The sequence below is a fragment of the Notolepis coatsorum genome (assembly GCF_963971535.1).
Source record: "Notolepis coatsorum genome assembly, chromosome: 1".
In the NCBI taxonomy this organism is placed as follows: Eukaryota; Metazoa; Chordata; class Actinopteri; order Aulopiformes; family Paralepididae; genus Notolepis; species Notolepis coatsorum.
Window position 1 is genome coordinate 200,838,836 of NC_140165.1, and position 20,866 is coordinate 200,859,701.

At 45.0% G+C, this 20,866-nt stretch overlaps 1 protein-coding gene across 6 annotated transcripts in view; it reads left to right on the forward strand.

Annotated features, from left to right (window-relative positions):
* Positions 1–20,866, forward strand: part of LOC311232567 (uncharacterized protein) — a 67,822-nt gene that overhangs the window by 20,030 nt on the left and 26,926 nt on the right. For 3 of the 6 annotated variants that reach the window (XM_084319424.1, XM_084319428.1, XM_084319429.1), the window contains exons 12-21: positions 236–278; positions 1,496–1,570; positions 1,805–1,923; positions 2,788–2,844; positions 3,151–3,285; positions 3,399–3,497; positions 5,092–5,136; positions 13,479–13,523; positions 13,710–13,775; positions 13,900–13,971. In XM_084319424.1, coding sequence (XP_084175550.1) covers positions 236–278; positions 1,496–1,570; positions 1,805–1,923; positions 2,788–2,844; positions 3,151–3,285; positions 3,399–3,497; positions 5,092–5,136; positions 13,479–13,523; positions 13,710–13,775; positions 13,900–13,971 — 756 coding nt within the window. The remainder of the gene's footprint in view (positions 1–235; positions 279–1,495; positions 1,571–1,804; positions 1,924–2,787; positions 2,845–3,150; positions 3,286–3,398; positions 3,498–5,091; positions 5,137–13,478; positions 13,524–13,709; positions 13,776–13,899; positions 13,972–20,866) is intronic. The other 3 variants (XM_084319425.1, XM_084319426.1, XM_084319427.1) reach the window with 3 other exon arrangements.

Consider the following 20,866-nt stretch of genomic DNA (forward strand, 5'->3'; position numbering starts at 1 on the left):
AGTATTCTAGACACTGTCTAGATACTAGGCTACTGTCTATTTTAGCAGGCATTACTTACACTTTTACTCAAACTGAGTAAAATCGTACTCAGTTTGAGTAAAATGTACTCAGTTTGAGTAAAATTTACTCTGTGAAATTGACTGTGTAGTAATCTAATCCAGTAGTGTGTAAAATGATAAGATAGACAGTAGTTGTGTGTAAGGTGAGTATGATTGTGACCTTGTTCTCTTGCAGGGAGAGAAGGACGGCCAGGAGGAAGATGAATTCAGCTGTGCTGGTGAGTGCTTTCTGACAAGACTTTAACATGAAACTGAAACATGAAATGATGTATTCTGTTTTAGAGAAGCAACATGGATGGTTTTAGGGGAGGGTCATATGTTAAATGTTTTTGTCTTATATTTTCCATCAGGGACGAATAAGGGACCAACCAACTAATCAACCAATGAAGTCAGTTAATCTGAGAACAGTGACAAGGGAAAGCGAAACGTAACAAAACCAGATTTACGTTGTTAACACTTTAATCGCCGGAAACGCCGAAACTCGTCATTGCCCGCCATGCTCATTCTGCCGAAGACGCCGTAACACGTCTTTGATATCAATATTTCAAAAATCTGTGATCGAAATCATATTTCTCCTCCGGGGACCTGAGATATACTGCTGAGCTCCACTCAACTCTCTAACTGTTCAAGAGCGCCATCTGGTGGCCGCTCGGCAGATCGCCCAACAGGAAGTCATGAGGATGAAGTGGTGCTCACCCATATTTTGTCCGGGCACTCGCTATCATTAGCAGGACTCCATCTTGACACAGTGAACACCGATCGGTGCAAATAACTCGACAAACAACATGATTTGGACGTATATACTATTATACAACCTGGAGATGGATCGGGTATTTCGACATCCCATAATAGGAATATCTCTGCTCCACGCTCATCGCCCAACGGCGCGTGGAAGATACGGTAAGATCCAGCGTTATTTTCCAACGTGTTCTTTACTAACTGCTCTGATGATCATATCACCCACACTAGATGAATGATATAACGTTGCCCACGGAATTATAAACGACCCCCCGCCCATCCGGTCAACATCAGATGATACGTAGTAACTTCTAGAACCACGTCCAGTTGAAATTTTTTATCTCGCGCCAATTGCTATCAAACTGTATTTCATCATCAATATAATGCATTTGGAGCTATAAATCACGTTCTGGAGAAAGCTGCAGAAAACGATAAAAACATACTTATACTTTAGACCGTATTTTAGTATGAATATGTGAATGAAAAAGTATAACGTTGCTACACCCTGAACAATAGATATAGGACATTGAATGGGCCATAATAATGTCAATTTAGCAATACAATTAAAAAAGTTATAGCCCTGCAAAGAAGGGGAACTTCTCCATAGACAAATAGAGATGGCGAGGGATGGTAAATTATGAATTTAACCATGGCGATCAAAGTGTTAATTTTGTTTGACTCCGGTTTCTTTACGCAGGCCCTGGTGCAGATGGAGATGAAAAGAAGAAAGACAGACAAAAAGAGGATGGCAAACTGGCATGTGGATTGGCCTGTAAGTATTGACCTACCTCAAACCCGCCCTATTTTCTTGATTCTACAATCACAACTGCTTTCCCCGTCAATTGGTCTGATCAAAGGACTTGGAATGCAAAGTAAATAAATAAATATTATTATCAGTATGTATCTCTGAGTGATTTTACTGGCCAATCAGACGGATGGAAAGATCATCATAATGTTGTCACCTTGTCATCATAATGTCTCATAATGTCTCATAATGTTCCAACAGTAGGGGGACTGGACGCTGACCTGGACGAGATGGAAGCGGGACACCTGAGTGATGATGAGGGAGAGGGAGGGAAGGAGAAAGAAAAGAAGAAGAAGAAGAAACTGATAAAAAAGAAAAAGGTCTTGCCTCTCACAAAAAAACATGAAATACTACTATAACTAACCTACTAATGTTGGCGAAGCTACTTTCAAAGCATAGTTTTGCAAGTTACCCTCAGGAGAAATATAGTTTGGTTAAATAAAGCTACTTCAATATACATCTGCAATGTAATACAAAATGATACCATATGAGACTAAATGTATTGACACGACTGCAAAAACAACAATACTCAATTGAAAGTGAATATAAGCGCACACTACAGTACACTACAGTAGTTACTGCCAGTCATCAACCAACACCAATTAACACAAGAAGGTAACTGCTGGTATGTAAACTTGTACAACTGGATTCTGTAACATCCACCTTGCACAATCTTAACAGTTAAAATAGTCATAAATTTGTTTTCTTCTTGAGATTATAATATCAATCATATCATCTACTCTGAGTCTGACAGCTTAGTTGTCAGAGCAGAATATATTGTATTGTGTCGTTTCACTCGAGATAGGAGAGGCAGTGTCAATATAAATAAACAATCAAAGTAATTACTCTCTTTTCTCGTACAGCCAAACTTGTAGTTCCAATAGTTAACTACATATTAACAGGTAAAAAAAGTTGTAAAATGTTGTATAAATACTAGAAAGCTACTGCAAAATGTAGTTCAACTGCTAGTAGTAGTACATGTAGTGAAACTACTCCCCTACACTGAAACTATAATACAGTGTGTCAGTTTAATACTACATGATCATCGGCATAATATATTCTACTGTACAATTACAATTAAATGATAAATAACTACAAATTATCATAATTATAAATGACAAGACCAGTAACTACAGTATTACACAATTTCATGGCATCTTTTTACTTCCTGTTTCCTGCCACAGGATTCAGGTTCATCGTCGGATAGTGATGATGAGAAAAAAGACAAGAAGAAGAAGAAGGTGAACAGATTAGTTTTGAAGACAATCTCACAAAATATTACTGCAACATTATGCACGTACACACTACACAGATAAGGCCTTAAGGTGTCTACAGGTCTACAGACAGCTCTCTCTTAGAAAGTGTTAATTGGGGTATCTGTTGCACTTACAGTATATTTTAGTTTCCTTTTTTTATTTGAGCTCCTGTCCTACGAAATACGGTTCTGCTGTAACACAAACAGCGATATCCCTAAAATACAGATTTGTATGTCAATTGAGCATCTGTTGTGTGGATATCTGTTGATGTGAGTTGTTTTTCATCTACAGGACTCTTCCTCCAGCACCTCCTCCTCCTCATCCTCCGACAGCTCGTCCTCCGACAGCTACTCCTCAGACAGTGAAGATGAGAAAAAGAAGAAGAAGAAAAAGAAGAAGGGAAAGAAGGTGAAGAAGAAGGATATGGTTTGTGTTCACAAAACAGACACATTATTTTTCTTTTGTGTTACAAATGTTTATTTTTTTAAAGTTGTGGTTCAGTTGTGTGTTACATTACTGGCACTCACTACTCTCTGCAGGATTCTAGCTATTCTTCCTCATCCTCATCTGATAGTGAAGAGGACAAGAAGAAGAAGAAGAAAAAGAAAAAGAAGAAGAAGAAGATGAAGAAGAAGAAGGTGATAGTCACCAAACCCTTGTGTACTAAAATAATTCAAGAATCAAATATGTCTCTTAATTTGGGAATTTGTGTTGGCAGTAAGGAAGGCAGTAAGGAAGGCAGTAAGTCATTTCACAGTGATGCACTCTGGTAGACACTGATAAAACACACAGAAGAACCTTTTGTACAGTATAGGTCTCTAGTGTAGTTGAGGGTAAACACAGGAGCACAGCATATACCCACGATACAGTACATCCATCCATCCATCTATCAGCCTAATTACCATTGGCTGGCGGGATCTTATGGGGTTGGTGGGGCTTGTATTAGATGGTTGGATCACGGTATACCCACTGCCCCCAGCACAGTATACATACACATACTACTACTATATTATACCTATAATTGTTAGGATTAGGAGGCGAGGGAAGGAGAGGAGAACCCAATATGCGGAATGACAGAGGAGAACCCAAACTGTGGAATGACAGGAGGAAACGGAGACGGTAGTTGCTCTTCTCAAACGTTGTGTTCTATTTATTTAAGAACCACGAGAGCAAGGATATTTTACAAGTACAAAACAAAAGCGAAAGGCACAGTTGGCACTTAGAAAACACAAACTGGTTACACGAAAACAAAAGTGCGCAGCACAAAACAAAATACAAACATAACTTACTATGACTCAAAACAAACAACAGGGCAAGGAAGACGACAGCAGGGACACGACAGGTACAGGAACACAGAGGTATGACGCCACAAGGAAGTGAGGACAGACCCACACTTAAATACACAACTAATTACTAGGGATGTCCGATATTATCGGCCGACCGATATTATCGGCCGATATCGGCAGTAAAATGTGATATCGGAAAATATCGGTATCGGTAAAAAAAATAAAAGAAACATTTTTCTTTTTTCTTTTTTACCTTTATTTACCCAGGCAAGCAAGTAAGAACCAATTCTTATTTTATTTATTGTCAAAAGTATGCATGTTGGTTTAATTCAACAACTTGTATGTTAATTTTAACTTTTTTAATGATCATATTTTGCACAGATAATGCTTACATTTAGAAAGCCTTTTGAATGCATCCAGTGAAATTATTAGTTACCTGAAATTATTCCGTTTTTTTGGGGGGAAACCCTGCATATATCGGTATCGGTTGATATCGGTATCGTATCGGAAATTAAGAGTTGGACAATATCGGAATATCGGTATCGGTAAAAAAGCCAATATCGAGCATCCCTACTAATTACAATTGGCAACACCTGGCAAAGCCAGTCCAAAACACAGAAACAATCAAACACCAAACTAGACACAAAAAGCAATATCACAAACAACAACCAGACAGGAGGACGACATTTAAACAAGGGAAGGAAGAGCCCAGGACAACATACACGAGGAAATCAATTCAATTATATTTACCCAACACAAAATAATGGCCTGCACCATCTGGCGGTGCCCACTAGATGGCGCCATGAGACCAATGTTCATTTTGTCCTCACAGCCCCAGCCAGGATTTTGTCTGGGACTGTTGCATATAATAGTATCTATTACCTGAGCTAGCAGTACATTACTGTGCTCCAGGGTTGACTGCTGACTCCTTTATATGATTTTCCAGAAGTGCTCTGATGACAGCTCCTCTTCCGACAGTGATGACGACAAGGTAAAGAAAACCTGACAAACTAAATGATGAAGAAATAAAGCACACTGACAAACTAAATGAAGAAATGAAACACACTGACAAACTAAATTATGAAAAAACAAAGCACACTGACAAATTAAATAATGAAGAAACAAAGCACACTGACAAATTAAATGAAGAAATGAAGCACACTGACAAATTAAATGAAGAAATGAAGCACACTGACAAGCTAAATGAAGAAACAAAGAACACTGACAAACTAAATGATGATGAAACAAGGCACACTGACAAACTAAATGCAGAAATGAAGCACACACAGTGGCGTAGCGGAGATTGCGCTCGTCACCAATGCAAGAGGCTGCAGTCTCGACTCCCGGAGTCAGCATTGCCTCTGGCTTGGGCTGATCGCTATACTAACCCGTTTGGCTGGGTTAGGGGAAGGGAAGTCACGGGTGGGAATCTGGCGTTGTGGACAGCGACGCCTACAGGTCAGGTCTGGGCGCTTGCTCAGCGGAGGCAGGACTTGATGAAGGCAGCGTGACCTCCCATGCGTTACACTTCACCAATGAGAGTCCTCGCTGCCAGGTGAAAAAAGAGGCACTGGCTGTCGCCCCGCGTGACGGAGGAAGCGTGCGGATGACTTCAGGTTTCCCTTGTACCGACCAGTTGGAGAACATGCGCACAACAAACAGGTAGGGGAGGGGGGGAATTGGCACAACGACTAAATTGGGACGGGGAGAAAACAGAGAAAAATCTGAGAGAGAGGATTAAAAAAAATAAGAAATAAAATGAAGCACACTGACAAACTAAATGAATAAACCATTCACACCGACAAATTAAATGATGAAGAAATGAAGCACACTAACAAACTAAATTAAGAAACAAAGCACACCAACAAACTAAATTAAGAAACAAAGCACACCAACAAACTAAATTAAGAAACAAAGCACACTGACAAACTAAATGAAGAAATTAAGCACACTGACAAACTAAATGATGAAGAAAAGAAGCACACTGACAAACTAAATGAAGAAATTAAGCACACTGACAAACTACATGATGAAGAAACAAAGCACACTGACAAACTACTTGATGAAGAAACAAAGCACACTGACAAACTACATGATGAAGAAACAAAGCCAGGGGTGTAAAAAGTACCCAGAAATTATACTTAAGTGAAAGTATGGGTACCGTCTCAAAATCTGACTCAAGTAAAAGTAAAAGTCAAAGTATCTGGCTAAAAACACACTTGAGTAAAAGTAAAAAAGTCCTACTTTTAAATGTACTTAAGTACTAAAAAGTTAAAGTAATTTTTTTTAAAGGGATAGACCAGGGGTCTCAAACTCATTCCATCGTGGGCCAAGTTTTCATTTTAACTATACATTGCACCAGGTGAATTAGTTGAAGAGGTGAGCCAATTAGTGAAATCATCAGCTGGTGTTTAGGCAAGGCTGGAATGAAACCAAGCATACACTCTTCCCACAATGGAATGTGTTCTGCGATAGACAATGCTGAAATGAAAGAACATAGGGCACTTCTTTTGCATTAAAATTATTTAATGCACTTCTCCATTGAAGGTAAACTAACATGGACGGCATTCACATCACATCATGAATAATATCACAATATGAAAGACAGAATGGTGTATCCTGAATAATATCACAATATGAACCACAGCATACTGGATTATCCTGAATAATATCACAATATTAAAGGCAGAATACTGGAGTACCCTGAATAATATCACAATATTAAAGACAGAATACTTGAGTACCCTGAATAATATCACAATATTAAAGACAGAATACTGGAGTACCCTGAATAATATCACAATATTAACCACAGCATAATGCGGATCTGACTGTCTATTCTTCTGATAGCAGGTGTTTAATCAAAGATCCCTGCTTTCTAGTGTTGCATAAGGACCAATCAGCATGGGTATGGGCGGGTTCATTTTCCATTGATGGGGATTTGATTGGCTGTTTACCTGCGGTCGCAGGATTAATAACGTTAACGTTAGTTCGGCCAGATAAACAATTAAAATATACTAATTAAAATGGTTGGACCTGTGAGATTTGTACTTTGTAGGTCTGCATTTTAAATGTAAGGAGTAAAAAGTGTTTTTTTTCTCTGAAATGTAATGGAGTAAAAGTACAAAGTATACAAACCTAATAATACTTGAGTAAAGTACAAATCCCCCAAAACAGTACTTAAGAAGTACTTTACACCCCTGAACAAAGCACACTGACAAACTAAATGAAGAAATGAACCACACTGACAAACTAAATGAAGAAATGAACCACACTGACAAACTAAATGAAGAAATTAAGCACACTGACAAACTACATGATGAAGAAACAAAGCACACTGACAAACTACATGATGAAGAAACTAAGCACACTGACAAACTACATGATTAAGAAACTAAACACACTGACAAACTAAACGAAGAAACATAGCACACTGACAAACTACATGATGAAGAAACAAAGCACACTGACAAACTAAATGAAGAAACTAAGCACACTGACAAACTACATGATGAAGAAACTAAGCACACTGACAAACTAAATGAAGAAACAAAGCACACTGGCAAACTAAATGAAGAAACAAAGCACACTGACAAACTAAATGAAGAAACTAAGCACACTGACAAACTAAATGAAGAAACTAAGCACACTGACAAGCAAAATTAAGAAACTAAGCACGACATCAATCAAATAACTAACACAAATGGACTCCACATTTTTCACTTGAACACAAACAGCCTGAGACCCAAACTGGCTGAAATCAGACAATTGTTTACTAACGGTAAGACAGACATATTGTGCTTCTCTGAAACCAAACTAGATGATACAGTAAAAGATCCAGAGATAGAAATTGAGAACTACTCAATCGTCAGAAATTATAGGAACCAGTATGGAGGTGGTGTCTGCATGTACATACACAAAGATACCAAATTCATTAACCGTACTGACCTAAATCATGAGACAATTGAAACTGTATGGGTTGAAATTCTATTCGAACGGGCTAAATCTGTACTAGTCGGCACAATCTACAGACCGCCAGAACAGAGTTGCTTTTATGATACACTGGATAGGTGCTTAGCTGGAGTTGAGGATGTAGAAAAAAATCTTATTGGGGACTGGAACACGGATATGCAACGTAAGAATGCACCCGTCTTCAAGGCTTTCAGTAGGTTTTGTGATCTGCACGGCTTCAGCCAGCTAATCACCCAACCCACACAAACGACCATTGATCTCATTCTGACCTCTGTCCAGGATCTCCAATAAAGGGGTTATAGCATGCGGGTTAAGCGATCATTATGATATTCTGTACCGGCAAAAAGCTAAAACAAAAGGCCGGCTGTCACAAAACAGTCACATAGGGACCTCAAAACCTACTCTAGCGAGGCCTTTAACCAACAATACTTAACAACATGGCCCCCTTAAGAACCACCAGGGTTAAGAATCGTGCTGAGCCATGGATGCACTCTGAAATACTGACCGCTATGAAAACCAGAGACAAAAAATGCTCTGAACTTCATAAAAGTCAGACAAAGCTTACCAAAAGCTCAAACAGTGAACCCCAAGCCCATGTGGTTGAACTCAAAATACAAAGAAACAGACTAAGAAATTATGTAAATACCATGATCAAATCCGAAAAAAAAATTCATCAATGACAAAACTGAGAAACTAAAAAAAAACTGAACTTACTCAACAACCAACTAGACTGCAGCAAAAAACTAAACCAGATTTACAAACATAAACACAAAACCAGAAAACACTGAATGAATGAATGAATGAATGAATGAATGAATGAATGAATGAATGAATGAATGAATGAATGAATGAATGAGAACTTTATTTAACAGATTGCAGAATGGGTACAATACAGTACGGCTCAATACACACAATTGTTAACACATTGACTGCCAGCCATTGTACTCATCAAAGTACCCAGTCTGCCACCATTGAAAGCCTATGGAGTGGCTCACCTTCTTTGCAGGGCTATAACTTTTTAAATTGTATTGCTATATTGACATTACTATGGCCCACTCAACATCGATTATCTATCGTTCAGGATGTGGGAACGTTATACTTTTTCATTCATACATTCATACAAAAATACCATCTAGAATATAAGTGTTTTTATCGTTTTCTGCAGTAATTCCTAGAACGTGAGTTATAGGCCTAAACGCATATATAGATTATCGATTGCCGTTTCTTCCCTAGACACGCTATATTAAAAAATTCAAATGTACATGATCGGTATATGCTTCATCATGCGTGAAGGAAAGGGGGGGGGGGTCGTTTATAATTCCTTGATCATCACTAACTGCTTTATGTAGTATGGGTTGATTTATTGATCAGATGGTTTGTAAATAAAGAAATGTACAATTGGGCTGAAAATAACGTTAGTGTCCTCTTACCGTGCGTCAAAGAGACTGGCGGTGAAAGATCCCAAGTATAGGACGTCGATCGCCTATGTCCATTTCCGGTTTGTATGTCGCAAAAAACGCCGAAATCTTATCGATTATTAAGTTTAGAAAGCGATCCATTATGTACATTGTGTCTGTCGGGAGCCTTGCAACGATATCTGACGGCCGGATGAATTTAATCGACGCACAGCCCCCATATCCTGTTTGCCAGTGTAACTCGCCCGACCATCCACCAGGCGGCGGTATTGAGCCGTCGTTGCCTTCACCTTTAGGGTCCAGCTGGAGTGTCACGGGTGTATATATGAATTATGAATGCCATGACGAAAAAATTAAATATTGATCTCAATAACGCTGTACAGCGAGGTCTGGCGGTCAAAGCATGGCGGGCAATAACGCTTTAAAGCGTTTCCGGCGGTGGATGTGTTAAGGGGATGCAGACCAAAGAAAAACGTTTGTCTTGTTTACATCAGGGTCCCCCATTTTCAATTCATAATGACATTTATGATATACACAACATACATGACATCATGACAATTATGACATAGGGTCTAGGGACATACATGACATACAGGTATATATTACTGTTACATTTGTGACATATAAGGTCAGTGAATACCACGACCACAACACCAGAGGGAGTTCCACAAATCATGTGCAACCCAGATTTGGCACAAACAAGGGACTAACACGTTTTGCAATTATGCCACAACAATGTGGAACGCCCTACCCACAGCCGTAAAGAAATGTGAATCCCTACCCACATTCAAAACCGCTCTCAAAGAGCACCTACGGACTGCAATTTGAAACTGGCCACCGTAAATGTCCAAACCCCCCCTCCCACCCACCCCCTCCTAATGGCAGTCTCCTCCCCACCGTATGTATATATTTTCTCCCACCCACCCACCCCCTCCTAATGTACAGTCTCCTCACCATCATATGTATATATTTTCTGTCAGGATCTCTGGGTAACAGTACTGTATATTTGCATATCGTATATGTCACAAATGTAACAGTACTATATACCTGTATGTCATGATGTCATGTATGTTGTATTATGTCATAAATGTCATTATGAATTGAAAATGGGGGACCCTGATGTAAACAAGACAAACGTCTTTCTCTGGTCTGCATCCCCTTAACAATTGTGTGTATTGAGCCGTACTGTATTGTACCCATTCTGCAATCTGTTAAATAAAGTTATCATTCATTCATTCATTCATTCATTCATTCATTCATTCATTCATTCATTCATTCATTCTGACAAACTAAATGAAGTGTGAGGATTCGCCTGTCCCTGGACCTTTTTTCCCTGTCTACTCTCCTCAACAGCCCCCACCCTTGCGAGGACTTTTCCCTGTCTCCTACTCTTCACCAGCCCCCACCCTTGCGAGGACTTTTTCCTGTCTCCTACTCTTCACCAGCCCCCACCTTTGGACATTCTTGTTCCTCTACCTTCACGCACCTGTTTGCGATCAGCTCGGGAGAGTACTTAGGTTGCAGACTCCCCTCCAGTCCTGGTCGGGTCGTTCTGTGTTCTGTACGCTGGTTCTGTACGTTACCATCTACTGCCGTTTCCTGGAGTGGGACATCGTCTTCGCTCTCTAGACTTCCACGGGAGGATCCCTTTGTTCTCACTCCAGACGTCGTGCCATCTTGTTGCTACCATCACCTGCCGCGTCTCCGGCCTCGGACCCCGGCTCGCCATCGCTCCCTATTCCACGGGGGAATGGCGTGTTCTCCCTCGGACCCCGGCTCGCCATCGCTCCCTATTCCACGGGGGGATGGCGTGTTCTCCCTCGGACCCCGGCTCGCCATCGCTCCCTATTCCACGGGGGGATGGCGTGTTCTCCCTCGGACCCCGGCTCGCCATCGCTCCCTATTCCACGGGGGGATGGCGTGTTCTCCCTCGGACCCCGGCTCGCCATCGCTCCCTATTCCATGGGGGGATGGTGTGTTCTCGCCCCGGTCCCCTGGGACCCCCTTTGTTCTGATCACCACCTGTCGCTGTGTGCCTGGAGTGGGACACCGCCTTCGCTCTCTAATTCTCTACGGGAGGACTCCAGTGTTCCCACTCCAGACGTCAACCCGGCTCGCCATCGCTCCCTATTCCACGGGGGGATGGCATGTTCGCCCTCGGACCCCGGCTCGCCATCGCTCCCTATTCCACGGGGGGATGGCGTGTTCTCCCTCGGACCCCGGCTCGCCATCGCTCCCTATTCCACGGGGGGATGGCGTGTTCTCCCTCGGACCCCGGCTCGCCATCGCTCCCTATTCCACGGGGGGATGGCGTGTTCTCCCTCGGACCCCGGCTCGCCATCGCTCCCTATTCCACGGGGGGATGGCGTGTTCTCCCTCGGACCCCGGCTCGCCATCGCTCCCTATTCCACGGGGGGATGGTGTGTTCTCGCCCCGGTCCCCTGGGACCCCCTTTGTTCTGATCACCACCTGTCGCTGTGTGCCTGGAGTGGGACACCGCCTTCGCTCTCTAATTCTCTACGGGAGGACTCCAGTGTTCCCACTCCAGACGTCAACCCGGCTCGCCATCGCTCCCTATTCCACGGGGGGATGGCGTGTTCGCCCTCGGACCCCGGCTCGCCATCGCTCCCTATTCCACGGGGGGATGGCATGTTCTCCCTCGGACCCCGGCTCGCCATCGCTCCCTATTCCACGGGGGGATGGCGTGTTCTCCCTCGGACCCCGGCTCGCCATCGCTCCCTATTCCACGGGGGGATGGCGTGTTCTCCCTCGGACCCCGGCTCGCCATCGCTCCCTATTCCACGGGGGGATGGCGTGTTCTCCCTCGGACCCCGGCTCGCCATCGCTCCCTATTCCACGGGGGGATGGTGTGTTCCGCCCCGGTCCCCTGGGACCCCCTTTGTTCTGATCACCACCTGTCGCTGTGTGCCTGGAGTGGGACACCGCCTTCGCTCTCTAATTCTCTACGGGAGGACTCCAGTGTTCCCACTCCAGACGTCAACCCGGCTCGCCATCGCTCCCTATTCCACGGGGGGATGGCGTGTTCGCCCTCGGACCCCGGCTCGCCATCGCTCCCTATTCCACGGGGGGATGGCATGTTCTCCCTCGGACCCCGGCTCGCCATCGCTCCCTATTCCACGGGGGGATGGCGTGTTCTCGCCCCGGTCCCCTGGGACCCCCTTTGTTCTGCGCTGCCCGTCTGCAGCATCCGAGGAGGAGGAGGAGGATTCCTTTCTGAGCAGCAGAGCCCTACTCGGTGTAGGGACGGAAGAGAATCCCCGTGCCCGGCCTCCGCCGTCGGGCCCCCGGTCCCCGTGCCAGGCCTCCGCCGTCGGGCCCCTGTGCCCGGCCTCCGCCGTTGGATTCCTGTCCCCGTCCCCAGCCCCTCTCTCCGGGCCTCTGTCCCTGTCCCCCTCTCCAGTGCCCCTAGTCCCTTAGCCTGTTCGCCTGTTAAAGGCACAGTGCCGCAGTTTTCATATTTCATGGACTCTAGTGTTTTTTGTGTTCTCCCTTAAAGGGACTGTGCCGCTTTTTGTTATATAATAAATATTGCCCTGTTTTTGGCTACTCTCATACCTGTCTTGTGTTGTGCTATTGGGGTCGGTTTCAAACCATAACATGAAGAAACTAAGCACACTGACAAACTAAATGAAGAAACAAAGCACACTGACAAACTAAATGATGAAGAAACAAAGCATACTGACAAACTAAATGATGAAGAAACAAAGCACACTGACAAACTAAATGAAGAAACAAAGCACACTGACAAACTAAATGATGAAGAAACTAAGCACACTGACTAAACTAAACAATGCTGATGTTGTGCCACACATTTACTTTTATTTTACAATGCATTTGCATTGCATTTGTACAACATGTGGATTATGAGATGAAGGCATATACATACCTATTCTATTTATCATAAACATGCTTTTGTTTACTGCAGAAAAAGAAGAAGAAGAAGAAGAAGAAGAAGAAGAAGAAAAAGAAGGTAAGAAGAAGCTGACTAAACTGAATAGTCTAAATTCTAAAACATCACTATTTTATGCATACAGATAATAACATAACTAATAACTTTAATGGTGAGTATTACTTTCATAAGGGCAACCGTTTTGTAAGTAGCCATATCTTTTGGTCATTCATTTAGCTGCAAAACTCTTAATATTTTCTTTAACAGGATTCTGACTCTGACAGCGATGACGATAAGAAGAAGAAGGATAAGAAGAAGAAAAAGAAGAAAGAGGTGTTGGAGGTTTTTTTGTCTGATCTCAGGATCTCATGTGAAATGAAATGGCTGAGTTTGGTTACGACAATGTGTTTTGTATTACTGTGAATTCAGGTAAATAAAATCCTTTTTCTTTGCTCAGGATTCATCTGACAGTGACAACGACAAGAAAAAGAAGAAGAAGAAGAAGGATAAGAAGAAAAAGAAGAAGGATGTAAGTGATTTATCATTAGACCTTTTTTAATCAATATATTGTAGGAATGCGGTAATGATGGTGAAAACGGAGCCGTGTTCCGATGCAAAAATACTATTTTATTACGCACTCTACTGTCGCACCACAACACTGCCATTCCTCTTTCATTCGTCTCTTAAACTACGTCATCCCCCGCTAAGGATCACAGGAGATGTAGTAAACACCACATAAGGCTAGGATGCCGTGAATTATGTCCCAGTAGCCACTACACACGTCCCCCCAGAATTTACAAGAACTGGCCCCAAAAAACGTCCAGGGGCTCTGACGACCCGCCCAAAACGACTCCGGTACCCCTGGGCAGGCACAGGAAACCGAGGCAGTGGTAAAGCAGTAGGCTGACACTGAAAAGGCCTCGGACGGCAGGTCCGGGGGTCCGCTGTAGCTAGTGTAGGCGTCGGGACTGCCCTACCAGGGGGGCGACCACGGCGGGGCGGTTGGGCCAACTCAATGGGGCGGTCCAAATCCAGGTGAGCAGGCTTTAGGCGATCCACCGAGATCCGTTCTTCCCTCCCCCCCATGTCAACGACGAAGGTCTTATCGCCTGCCTTCACAACCCGGTAAGGACCATCGTAGGGTGGCTGTAGGGGGCCTTGATGGGCGTTGCAGCGGATAAACACGTACCCCGCTGCCTGCAGATCAGGCGGGACACGCACCTTCGGAACGCCGTGGCACGAGGTGGGGATGGGCAAGAAAGACTTGGCCTTGTCCAGCAGAGCATCCCGCTGTTCCAGTGCTGACCAGGGGGCCGTAACACAGGGAAGAAAATCCCCTGGGACACGGAGGGGTTGGCCGTATACCAGCTCAGCTGAAGATGAAAGAAGGTCCTCCTTAGGTGCAGTACGGAGCCCCAGCATCACCCAAGGAAGTCTGTCGACCCAGCTGTCGCCTCGGAGATCGGCCTTGAGAGCAGCTTCCATCGACCGGTGAAAACGTTCACACAGGCCATTGGCCTGTGGATGGTAGGCCGTAGTGCGGTGGAGGGAGACACCCAACTGCTGGGTAATGGAAGTCCATAACGCGGAAGTGAATTGGGCCCCTCGGTCAGAGGAAAGATCAGAGGGAACACCGAACCGGGCGACCCAGGTACTGATGAATGCGCGAGCCACGTCAGCTGTAGTAGTTGCAGTGAGTGGGACAGCCTCCGGCCAACGGGTGGTCCTGTCTACCATCGTCAGAAGGTGAGTGTACCCCCTGGAGGGAGGAAGGGATCCCACCAGATCCACGTTGATGTGGTCAAAACGCCTCTCAGGCACATCAAACCGCTCCAACGGGGCCTTAACATGTCGATGGACCTTCGCGTGTTGGCATGCCATGCAGGTCTTGACCCAACCCCCAATGTCAACCTTCATCCTGGGCCAGACGAATTTCGCTGCCATTAGGCGCTGTGATGGTTTCCTGCCCGGGTGCGAGAGGCCATGGATAGCCTCGAAAACTTGTCGTCTCCATGCCCGTGGAACCACTGGCCTTGGCTGCGCCATAGATATATCACATAGCAGCGTCGTGCCATCATCAAAGAAGGGGACGTCCGCCAACTGGAGGCCAGTAACTGCCGTCCTGGATGTCTGGGTCTGAAACCTGATCCGCAGCCATACGGGCGTAATCAATTCCCAGGTGGACAGCACCAATGGCGGCCCACGAGAGGCAGTAAGCCACGGGGTTGTCCTTCCCCGCCACATGCTGGATGTCAGTGGTGAACTCAGAGATGAAAGCCAGATGGCGTTGTTGCCTGGCAGACCACGGTTCGGACACCTTCGCCATAGCAAAAATCAATGGTTTGTGGTCTACAAAAACAGTGAAAGGGTGAGCCTCCAGCAGGAAACGGAAATGTCTGACCGCCAAGTACAGGGCGAGGAGCTCACGGTCAACGGTGCTGTACTTCTGTTCGCTGGAACGGAGTTGTCGGCTGAACGCCAGGGGTTGCCAAATGCCCTCGACCAACTGCTCATAAACGGCTCCAATGGCATAATCCGAGGCATCAGTTGTCAATGCCACGGGAGCCTCAGGCACGGGGTGCATCAGCATGGTTGCGCTCGCAAGGGCCTCCTTGGTATCCGAGCGCCTAGGAGGGGAGTGGACACCTTGGCCAACACAAAATCCCAGGTGAAACGCTGGTCAGCAAAACACAATGCCATGGTGCGTTTGCCTCAGCATCGACGGGGCACCGGTTGAGAGAGTGAACAGTTTCAAGTACCTCGGAGCCCACATATCCGAGGACTTGACATGGACCACACACATTGACAGTGTTGTGAAGAAGGCACGACAACGCCTCTACTTCCTCAGGCGCCTAAGGAAGTTCCAAGTCAGTCAGAAGATCCTTAGGAACTTCTACTCATGTACAATAGAGAGCATCCTGACCGGCAACATCACCTCCTGGTTTGGGAATAGCACTGCACAAGACCGTAGCAGACTACAAAGAGTGACACGTTCAGCCGAACGCACAATTGGAGGGGGGCTTCCCACCCTCCAGAACATTTACAACAAGCGGTGCAAGGGGAAGGCTAAGAGAATTATTAAGGACTCGAGCCACCCGAACAACTGCCTCTTTGAACTGCTGCGGTCAGGCAAGCGATACCGGAGTCTTAAGGCGAGCACAGAAAGACTCAGAAGAAGCTTCTATCCCCAGGCCATCAGGCTGCTAAACGAACAATAATCACTGTAACTGAGGGGTACAATTCCCTGACTGTATTACTAGATATGATACTTACTACCACTACCTTTGTACTTAATATTCGGCCACCCAGTACACGGCATAAATATATTATCATAAACACTCTCACGTAGATGAAACGGATCCAACACAAATGTACGAAGTCGAAACAGGTCTTTATTTCTACACAGCGATGGTGTGTAGAACAAGCACTTAATCACTTAATTACATTTATGAATTGAAATAGTATGCACTTTTATGGCAAAGAGTATTCGTCGGTATATCAATAGAGAATGTCCAATCTCTGAAGGCGCAGGTGGTAAATATACGACCTGGAATAGTTAAGGAATAACAGCAATGATACTTTAATGATTATATACTAGATACACTAGAGGGGGTTAATCCGGTCGCTTGTAAGCCGACAGGAGTAGGAGGGGGGGGGGGTAGAATCCGGCTGCCTCGTCCGGCCAAGGGTATCCCAGGTGAACCCACTGTAGTGCCGTTCAATGCGCCGGCGATCCTTGGACCACAGATGAAAGCAGGTGGACTCTTTGTGGGCCGGCTCTCTCCGGTCCACGGGGGAGAGACGTGAAGCGACCTCGTCTTGCAGAGCGTCTCCTCACCTTGCGTCCTCTCCAGGTGGGGGGGTTCCAACACACGGCAGTGTCGGGGGTCTTTATCCATGGAATAATCAAAGTATACAAAGCATAATCCGTGCCTGGGAAGGCGGGCTGTCGTCGGTAGAATAATCCGGTATACAGGTCCACTCGCTCGTCGGCTCTGGGGCTCCTCGGGTGCAGCTTCACATGGGGTCAACCACCCTGGGTAAGCAGCCAGTTCTCTGCCCGAAACGATGGGGTACTGACTACGGTAGTATTCTCACCGCACGAAGCACTATATATTAACAGACTATTATTAGCTTAATAGACTACGTCCAACTCGACGATATAGTGCCAAATATGACTATTCAAATATTAATATACACGATGTCTCAATACCGATGGTAGGCGAACTTGGCCTTACTCCCACACGTGGCGTCGCGGGGAGGCTTTACGTCTGTGACTCTATTGGAGGGTAAGAAACTGGACTGAAAAGAAAGTCCTACTTTAGTAGCGCAGTATATATACGCACTATGAACAAATAGTCCCATTAGTGGTGCGGTAGCCAGATTCCTACGCGGAACTAGGACTTGTTCGTACATGTGGAGCGGTACGTTTGAACTGGGTCTGAGGGGTATGGCAGCCTGGCACCAAGGTCTCGACCAATAGTAGAATGGAGACTATTATGGGATGTTCAGTAGGCTAGAATGGATATTCAATGTATATTGTACAAGGAATATACAAGGGATATCAGGGAATATTAGAGAATATACAAATACAATTAAATATATATATATAAATAAATATATATATTCGGTTTAATCTGGCCCTTCACAACAGCCACCCCCTGAATAGGTCCCAGACCTAATCAGTTAAACAGAGACAGATTAATCGCGTTGTCTATTTACACATAAGGGTTTGCTGTAGGGGTCAGTCAACTTCACAAAGTCATAGGGTTGTAGGGTCATGGTCATCATCGATTGTGTCTGGGAGTCGAGGCAGTTCTATGAGCCTTGCCACGGGACGGGTGTAAGTGCGACCCTGGACGAGCACTTCAGCTGCTCGGACCTTGCCGTCGGCACCGGTGATCACTTTGCTTACACGGCCGGCCGGCCACGTAGCTCTGGGCAGTGATTGATCAATAATCATGACGACTGTTCCTTCTGTCAAATTGTCTCTCTCCTTTACCCACTTCTGGCGGGTCTGTAGAGACGGTAGGTAGTGCAGTAGGAAACTGTTCCAAAACTTGTCGGCTAATACTTGGCTGTACCTCCACATTCGTCGGCCGTTCGCTTCTTCAGGCCGGTACATTGTCTGGGGTAATGCAGGATCTAGCCGCCCCATCAGGAGTGTGTTGGGGGTAACTGGGTCGATATCCGCCACATCACTGGAGACATATCCGAGGGGCTTCGAGTTAAGTACTCCCTCAATCTCCGTGAGGACTGTCATTAGGACTTCTTCCGCCACAGTCTGGGCCCCAAGTACTGCATACAGGGCTGTCTTTATGGAGCGCACTTCTCGTTCCCAAGTGCCACCGAAGTGGGGTGCGTTTGGGGGGTTGAATTGGAAATCAACCTGTGCTGGAGCGAGGTGGGTCTTAAGTTCTGGGCCCATAGCTTGGAAGCTCTCTCTCAGCTCTCTTTCGCCGCCTTTGAAGTTTGTCCCATGATCGGACAATAGGGTAGACGGTCTTCCTTTCCGTGATGTGAATCTACGGAAGGCCATAAGGAATGAGTCTGTGCTCATGGTCGGGAGAAGCTCGATGTGTATCGCTCTGGTGGTCATGCATTTGAATACAATACCCCACCGCTTCTCGGTTCCTCTTCCTTTCTTTATGTGCAGCGGGCCAAAGCAGTCCATACCCGTTGAGTGGAATGGCTTGTCACCGATTCGGAGGCGACATGGAGGAAGGTCAGCCATCCTTGGTATGCTGGGCTGCGCGCGCCACTTGCGGCAGTCTTCCTTGTAGGATCCAGTAACGACGTCTGATTTCCGCGAAGACTCTTTCTGCTCCTGCGTGATGTACATCCTCATCGTATTTCTTTATAATCAGCTCTGTGACCTTGTGTCGGCTGTTCAATACGATCGGGTATTTAATGTCATCCGGTAGATTGGGGGCTCTGCGTAGGCGACCACCCACTCTGATGAGGGTATGAGCGTCGCTCTCGGGGGCCAGGTGAATTAATCTGCTGTCGGATGGGACGGGCTTTCCTCCCTGTAGACAGGCCAATTCATCGGGGAACGAGTCTCTCTGGGCTCGCTGCAGTAGAAGCAATTCTGCTTCCTCGTAGTTAGCTGCTGACATATCAGCGGGCAGTGATGCCACAGATTACTTGTAAAAGTAATCCGATTACTGATTACTGATTACTCCTTTAAAAAGTAATCCAAGTTACTTTACTGATTACTTGATTATCAGAGTAACTTAGTTACTTTGAAAGTAACTAGGTTACGAAGTCGTCGTTCCCCCAACAGTTTTTTTTAAACGCTTTATTGAAAGTGCATAAATTGTTTTTAACTTGTTTCTCTGCACATAACGTAAATTGTTAAACTAGTGCTTCAGCTTCTGTACCATCAAGTATGGTAAAGCAACAGTCTATGATGCTCACAGCATTAGAGCAGCCAGCCAGTGGTTTTACAAAACCAGTGTATCCATTCACATCTAACAAATGCAGGCTGAACTATTCAATTATATCAACTGTAACTATTAAATTGTTTTTATAAATGTCTCTCTATAAACATACAAGCAGTCTCTCTTTAACATGTAAATTAACTGTAAATCTGGCAAATAAGAGCTTTTCTCTCTCTCTCTCTCTCTCTCTCTCTCTCTCACCCCTCTCTCTCTCTCTCTCTCTCTCTCTCTCTCTCTCTCTCTCTCTCTCACCCCTCTCTCTCTCTCTCTCTCTCTCTCTCTCTCTCACCCCATGCCTCTTTCTCTCCAACCCCACCCAGACAGCCTACATCTCTAATATAATAATAATAATAATAATAATAATAATAATAATAATAATAATAATAATAATAATAATAATAATAATAATTATTATTATTATTATTATTATAATATAATCCCTTCTCTCCCTCTCTGTGTGTATGTGTGTGCGCGTGTGTGCGTGTGCTTGTGCTTGTGTGTGTGTGTGTGTGTGTGTGTGTGTGTGTGTGTGTGTGTGTGTGTGTGTGTCTCTCTCCCCTCTCTCTGTCACTCGTGTTCTCCCACCTGAAGAACTGTGGGAGAGCATTAGAGCAGCCAGCCAGTGGTTTTACAAAACCAGTGTATCCATTCACATCTAACAAATGCAGGCTGAACTATTCAATTATATCAACTGTAACTATTAAATTGTTTTTATAAATGTCTCTCTAGTCTTCTTGCGGTTTCACTTCGTTTAGACAAGCGTTTTGGGGTGGAATTCTCAGACGAATGCAACGGAGTCCTGCTGTCAGACGATTGGCGCATATGTCACATGACGTGCTGTGAAGACCCGCCCTACTCTGCCTCTGATTCGCAGACTGTGGATGGGGAATGTGATTGGGCCAAAGCAGAGTCACTCACAGACAGAGAGTCCAGTCACGCCGCGAGGACACATTCTTGTGTAACCCTTTCACTGCCACACCA